This window comes from Austrofundulus limnaeus, unplaced genomic scaffold (assembly GCF_001266775.1).
Source record: "Austrofundulus limnaeus strain Quisiro unplaced genomic scaffold, Austrofundulus_limnaeus-1.0 Scaffold2, whole genome shotgun sequence".
In the NCBI taxonomy this organism is placed as follows: Eukaryota; Metazoa; Chordata; class Actinopteri; order Cyprinodontiformes; family Rivulidae; genus Austrofundulus; species Austrofundulus limnaeus.
Window position 1 is genome coordinate 9,302,411 of NW_013952404.1, and position 7,899 is coordinate 9,310,309.

Consider the following 7,899-nt stretch of genomic DNA (forward strand, 5'->3'; position numbering starts at 1 on the left):
AAAGATGATGGATGGATGGATGGATGGATGGATGGATGGATGGATGGATGGATGGATGGATGGATGGATGGATGGATGGATGGATGGATGGATGGGTTATATTAAGAGCAAAAATTGAACAAGAGGAATGTTGTTAATAGGGTGTTTATTGGCATGGGCCTGGTAGACACCCTCATAAAAAAGCCAATATAAAGCATAGATTTTAAATGTATGCTGTATTAAAATATCACACTCACATTGAGGGTTTGCTGTAAAACCTGTTTTCATCAGAAAACTCAATCAAGAGACATTTTCAAAAGAGTCAGAGTTCAAACCAAGTGGGAACTATCAGCAGCTCTCCAACAAAGTCCAACTGTGCAAAAAGCTGCACTCACTCAAATAGCCGGCTCCTTAACCAAGTCAATTCTGATTATTTTGGCAATAGCCCAATCTTTCTCCTCCACTGGCTCCACAGTGAAGGGGAGGAAAATGGTGTGGGTGCACCAGCTATCACTCTGTCTCTGTTGGCCAAACATGCAGTTATGTTGATGGACAGTAAATGTTGTYAACGTATTCTACACTGTTCACTGAAAAACATGATCTCATCCAACTATAATCTGATGAAAAAAATGTCTGAATGTGTTATGACAACTTTCTTTTGACTGCGTTTTTTTCTTTTCATGTCACTTTATATTCCCAAAAATTCATATTTTGATTGTAATTTTTTTGTTTCAATTGTGCACCGTTTAGCTCCCTATTATCAGTCTGAACAGGGCATGCTGTTCCACTCACGTAAAATGTAATAAATTAAAGCACCGAGGCTCCATCAGGCTGCAGCCGTGAGTGAGTGTGAGTGACAGCTGAGTACTGTGGACATGTTTAACCCCCCCAGGGTTCATGCAGACCCTCTCTCAATTCAAGATGGAAACTGCTAAATAATGAACCTGAAGGTCGAGAACAGATGTACACAAACCTAGTCATGGACATTACATTTGTCTTTAATATGCAGACAGTGTTTCCCTGTGGTTTATTGCTTTAATTTAAAAGAACTTTTAAATGATTAACAGATTTTAATTGGATTTGATAACTGCTTTTTTCATAGTAGAAATAATAAATGACAGGCAACAAATTTTCTTTTTTTATTAAGTCAATGCACATTTCATTCTCATTAAAATTCAGTAATACCTTCTAGGAATGCCTATCTTCTCCCCCTCCTTTCTCCAGGCTTGCCCTCTGCAAAGAGGGAAGCTGAGATGGAGGGGTGGTGGTGGTGGTGGTGGGGGGGTCTCATTCAGCTACATGAGTCATCCTGCTGTATCATTCACTATGTTTGTAACACCCACACAAGACCGCGCAGCACTGAGTACACACGCTCACAAAGCCTCTCTCTGCACTGCTGTGCACCTGTGACGTTTATAATCACACCTTATTGAATCCTCCACCACGAATCGAGCCGCATGCYACGCMCAAAACACATTCTGCCCCACTAAGTTTACTTMTGTGTAAACTTCAGCATCCAAAATGTAAATCTGTATGAATTTYGCTGCGCACACATGCTCTCTGCTGTGTTGATTTTAAAAGAGAAATCTCATTGGGTAACTGAGCCCAGATGAAATAATTAAGCCTAAGTGAAAATGTAAATGGGAAATCCTCTTGCGAAATCCTTGTCATGCATTGTGCATGTGTAAGAAACATGTGTGCAAGGAAAAAAGAAAAGAAAAGAAAGAAAAATGAGCTGCTTTTTCAGCCTCCTCCTTTTGCTTGCTTACATGTGCAGAGACATAATGCAGCAACACTGAGTGAATGGGTGGGGGTGGGGGGGGGGCACTAACGTAAATGGCATTGTGTTGTGATACCAAAAAGAGGACCCACACCTCTCTTGTCTTAGAAAAACTGACAGCTGGTAGCTTTTTATGTCCCTTCAAGACATGAGATTTCAGACAAGAAAACAAAAAAACTGTTTGAATATTAAAGAAACGCAGGTTGCCCGCCACTTTTCAAGACCGTGACAAGACAGTGAGCAGGTGCTGTGGATGACTTTTAGCTGCAACAAACTTAGCTCAGTATCTGGACAGACTGAGTTCCATGCATTTTTCTCTTGGCTAAGGTCCATTGCATGTGGTGGTCATCTCCAAAAGTTAATCAGTTGTAGAGCCACACTTATTGTCTGAAAGTGTCATAAAATATCTCCAGGGGTTTATGAGCTATTTTGTTAACAGACAGACAAACTGAAACCAGCATTTAATYCTGAAGTTTAAGTAAAGATATTGCACAAWGTGTAGTGCTCAGAYCACCTGTTAGCTAWAARGCTCAGCCACTGTCTCACCGAATTTTAAGTCAATATCTGTAAAMTTAGCTGAGTTATAGCAGTTTTTATGTTTCCTATAATCYATTGGCTGTGGCAGCCATCTTTAATTGAACTGGCTCCAAAACCGARTSAYTTGTAGACATACATCTAATTATTGTTTTCTCAAASTTTCATTAAAACATCTTRATTGGTTCAGGAGATATTTTGCTAACAGACTGACACAGTTGATTGCAACAGTTGATGGCAAATTTTTAAAAGCAGATCTTGCAGGATCAGTAAGTACTTAGAGTATGCGACGGGAATGACTCTCAGCTACTACCATGTGAAATTTTAATTCAATAGCTGTAAAATTGGTTGACATGTAGCTAGTTTTATGTTTCCTAAGGTTAATTATTTATGGCAGCCACATCAAAAGGGGGTTGACTCCAAAAGACAAATATAGATGTACATCTTATGARTACTTTCTTGGCTCACTAGCTCATGAGATATTTTGCTAACAACACTGACAAACCCACATTCAGATAGGCAATGCACGTAAAAAGACAAATATTTCTTTTGACGAATTTAGTTATTTTTAACCTCAAATTTTTATTTTATTTTTTCATTCTTTTATTTATTTTGGTCCTTTTCACCAACTTTTGCTGTGATTTTTTAGCCCAGCATTTTTCTTTCACCTTATTAATCTGTCATTTCTGGCTCCGTTCCCCTCCCTCTTCCACTGTAATGATCTCACATCTGACACAGCAGAGAGAGGAAAATAATGGATATATTTGTTTGCTGAGACGTGGCCGCTCTGAGAGCTCGTTAAACACCAGATAAGAGGTACTCCACGCCGCGAGACCCGGCAGCGGCGCCGGCGAGATAAATCCGCTTGATAAATACACGTAATCATTTCACCTTGTCTCCTCTCCTCCTGCCAGGAATCAGACGGGGAGACGCGGTACGACACGAGGTGAGCCCCGCTTCCACTTTTTACCTCCTCTCCTTCCAGGCGGCGACACCTCCCAGCATCCCTCTCCTCCCTCCCTGCATCCCCATCACTCCCATGACCCCTCCTCCTTCCACACATCCTCCTGCTCCATTCACTTCACATCTCCCTCTCTCAAATCCTCCCTCTCTCCACCTTACCATTCTGTCTCCAGTCAGAATTAGATGAGGCGTTTTTTTCTTTTTTATTTTCCTTCCTTCTTTTTTTATTCTTTTTCACCTAAATGCATGCTGCTCTGAAGGGGGATGCACAGGCACATGAATGTAGTGATATCTGCTGAAAATGAGGCGAAAAGCTCATAAACGGTAAGGCAAGAAGGCAAAAGAAAGTGCGTGTCTGGATTTTGCTATATGAGTGAGTGCAGTTGCCGTCTCACGTCTAATCATTGTTCTGTAACTGTTGTGCCTTTGCTGTCCATGTGTTGCATATTGTCACAGAGTGCTTTGACGAAAAGAGGTCGGGCAGCCTGCTGAGCAGCAGCACAGTGTGACTGAAAGGAGCATGTTGGAGTAAATTAAAGCTTAACTCACTGCAGCAAGGAAAAAAAACAGAAGAAGTGAGGCTGCTCTGAACAATTAGCTTCATTTCAAGTATTTATTCATTTATTTACTTTTTCTCACARGGATCAACTGTTGTGTGGATTTTATCGGTGTGAGAATAACGAGGTGCCAAATGCATTTGTAGCCCTCAATTAACTCTCATTTTCATGGGGAAAGAGGATACCACAGAGAGGCAATTATGGCTCAACAAGCATATCATGAAAAGGAGGAAGGGGGAAAATAAGGACGAAGAAGTTCTCATTAAAGCAAACTCCTCACCTTGTATAGATTACAGGAGGCGAAGACAGAGCAGCTGAGGAGAATTTATAATTAGGTGTTTTAGTCGAATCAGAAGATGGTCCCGGAGCATTTCTACACAACCCTTTAAGAGGCTTCATAATCTGCATGTCAGCATAATATCATCTAGAGGTTAATTACTTTCAACTTTATATCCTCCAGTCAGTCAGAAAAACCTGTTTGGGGGGGAATGATTCCCTGCTTTGCGTTAAATAGGTGAAACAATCTTGATCAGGGGAAAACCGAGCTGCAAACTTTGAGTCTTAAAAGTGAAGTTTTAAACTTCTTGCTTTGAAGAAAAAAGTAAGCATTATGCACTAATCTTTTAGGCACTTTAAGTCATCTTGGCTCATAAATAATGCAGCTTTAGTTAAAAAATATGGGATGCAAATTGAAGTTTATTTATAGTCCACTAAGTACAAAAACACACCTTTTACTTTCCATTTGTACATCCTTTTGTTCAAAATGACATATTTGAAGTGAATATTTTTATTGCCCAGAAATGTAAGGCAAAAGAGGACAAGGTTTTTGCTATTTTGGGTGCTCTGTGTGTGTGTCTGTTAGCAAAATATCTCYTGAACCAKTGGATATATTTGAAWGAATCTTGCAGAATAWATTTCTTAGGTGAACAWCTACWAGTGTTTAAATTTTGGAGTCAATCCAACAAAAGATGGTTGCCACAATGACTCAACCTAAAAAACACAAAAAAGGCTATTTCAATCAATTTTGCGGTTATTTTTTTTAAATTAGGTGTGTTTGTGGTTGAGAGTGATTCACAACACATACTGTATCTATATATAACYTATTGTGAGAGAMSTTTGCTTACAAACTAGAGCATTYTRTGTTGGGGCTWACGTTGACTYTCTGTTAGCAAAATATATCATGAAACACTGAAAATATTTTAACAAAACTTTCAAAGTATCATCTCTGAAATCCCATCTATATTTGTTTAGATTTTGGAGTCATTCTAATACAAGATGGCCATCCCAGCTAATCAACATTAGCCAATACAAACAATGCTATAACTCAATCCAATGTACAGACATTGAGCTAAAATTTGGTATGGTAGTTGCTGAGAGTCATTCACAACACATAGTTTAAGCATAAAGTATTGAAATAATTTGTATCATCTCTTTTCTACCTATCTCTTTTTTWAACTTGACTGAAATGTGTACAATTTTGTCATTTCTCAAAATAGGTTMATCTTAGTGTGAAACTAAAGCAACTAAAGACTGCTAGGTCTTTACTTAAAAAAATGTTTTAGAGAAAAAAACTTACAGTATGACACCATGAGCTCACATTCTGCCAGCAGCACACCGTGCTGCTTTGTTTTCTAAAATTAATCTTTTCACACATAAGACAACTCATCAGAGAAGGCTTTTCTGCTCTTTTACAATTAATGTCAAACCCAACTACTGTATGACCGTGACATGACAGAATGAGCACATTATCCAACTCCAACCCCACTTTCATGCGATTCACCACTTTTTAATTAAAGCAGATAATTGAAACTTTGTTGTAAGTTTAATATGTTCCATCCTGTACTAATTTTTCGCTTCAAAGCTCCACGTGCGGATCGCAGTGACAGCTGTTCCTCTTACTTTTGGATGCATTAATACATTTCTTATCGAGCGATTTGCAGGGCACGCTTACTTGTTACAGTCAGACTGAAGAAATGCTGACAGACCAGAATAAAATCATCGCTGTCAAAAATAAAATGAAAGGATGGAGTGGGGCACTTTGAAACACATGGCAAAGTTACAGCATTCATTTATATAGTTATTTTTATTTTTTCCAAAAATGCAACGAACATTTGTCATGTCTTAAAAATGAATCCAGGAGCAGTGGAAGCGTCTTTGTGTCACACCATGCATGGGGTGCTGTTTGTAAAGTTACACAGTCAAAAATTACCACCAATTCTTTTGTTTTATTTAGCCTTTTATAAGAAAAAAAGAACAGATTTATCTTTCCAAGTCAGTTTTTCACCATATGATTCATACATTTATAGATGTCAGTTTATAAACTAAATATTTAACTTACAAATTAAATATTTAGTTAACAAGCTAAATATTTAACTTGTGACTTAAATATTTAGTTTTGAGCTAAATATTTAGCTTGCAACTTAAATATTTAGCTAGCAACCTAAATATTTTAGTCACAAGTTAAATATTTAGCTTGTTAACTAAATATTTAATTTTTAAGTTAGATATTTAGTTTATAAACTATGACATTTATATATGTATGAATAATATGGTGAAAAACTGACTTTTAAAAATAAATCAGTTCTTTTTTTCTTATAAAAGGCTAAATAAAACAAAAATGTTGGTGGTAATTTTTGACTAACTTTACAAACGGCACCCCATAACCATGAGATAAAATTACAGTCACAGCAGCTGAGATTAGTTTGGAAACTTGATTTCCTTTCATTAGGTTTTTACAAATATTTCATCTCAACTCTGTCAGCTGCATCTTTGTAAAATTGTCAGCACCCTTAGAGATTCTACTGTCTTCTTCACTCAGACTTGGAGGAATATGCCTACAGAGGGGTTTTTTTTTATCATCTTTCACTAAGCTGAGCACGCATCCCCCCACCAAAAAAAAAAAGGCAGATGCTTTGTGAAGTCTCCCTTCAGGTTAGCCTGAAGCAGTTTACCACCTCCTTGCGCTCTTATTCTTCTGCCTAATTATTTCCCAGATTGTAGGAACGGGGATTTATGCAGACCCTGTTTGAAAAAAAGAGTGCAGCATCTTGAAAGTGTTTGTTAAAGGATCTGGCTTAGAGTTTGGAAATGTGTCCATTCTCTTCAATTTAAACCCCTCTGAATCACATGTCTATGTAAGTCTTAGGTTTCTTWTTTTATTCCCACTTCGCCACCCTCATTGCTCCCTGGACTATTGGTGATACGTCTGTCTGCCACTGGCACTTATCCAGGTGTGTCAAAGCCAGCTGGGCAGGGGCAGCTGAGCTACATAAGCCTCTGGGGGCTCGCACATACAGTGGACTGTAAATCTGGGCACTGCATGTCAGAAAGGATGGATGTGCTGTCACAGATGAACAAGACACTCCAGCATCTCTGAGGTTTTAACCTGAGATCACGATATCTGGTCAGACTGTGGAGCTCCAGCAAATTGTGTTTGTTGGAGTCGTTACTACATTAGCTAAAGCTGTCCTGATCTCTTCAGCTCAGCGGCTTGGCTTAAAAAGTACTCCTGTTTGGTTTTGTTGACACGTCTTCTGTTTGTGAAAAAAACAAATCCTGTTTCATCTTCCAAGAAGCGATCTTTCTAACCACACACTCAACGATCTGCACACACGTTGTACTCCTCAACAAATGCTTCACTACACACTGGTGGGCTGTATGTGCTGCCGTGTTTTCAGTCAACATCCATGTCACTCCAGCTCTCACTGGCCCATGTCGAGATAAACACAAAAAGATAAGATGGTGTAGAGGTTAGCCCTGTTGCCTCACAGTAAGAAGATTGACAATTTGAACCTATAGATTTGTTTGTCCTTGAGTTTCGCGTGTTCAGCAGTACAGAATGATTGAACATTCATGAGAAAGAGCCTCGGGAGTTTTGTAGAGAATAAAAATCTGCGTTTAAGGAAAGAATGTTGGATCAGGTGCTTTAAATGCTAGTTTGTGCCAAATGCGTAAGGAATACACCAACTGGATGCTGACAGATTTTGAAAAACGTGGCACTAAGTGGCATCTTGATGAAGTTGACTCCATAAGGTAATTAGCAGCAGACTTACATTTAATGATGATTGAGTTTGATTATATATATAT

At 38.6% G+C, this 7,899-nt stretch overlaps 1 protein-coding gene across 3 annotated transcripts in view; it reads left to right on the plus strand.

Annotated features, from left to right (window-relative positions):
* Positions 1-7,899, plus strand: part of begain (brain-enriched guanylate kinase-associated) — a 63,477-nt gene that overhangs the window by 5,493 nt on the left and 50,085 nt on the right. The window contains 1 exon segment of one of the 3 annotated variants that reach the window (XM_014015073.1): positions 3,208-3,239. In XM_014015073.1, coding sequence (XP_013870527.1) covers positions 3,208-3,239 — 32 coding nt within the window. 3 annotated transcript variants of the gene reach the window in all.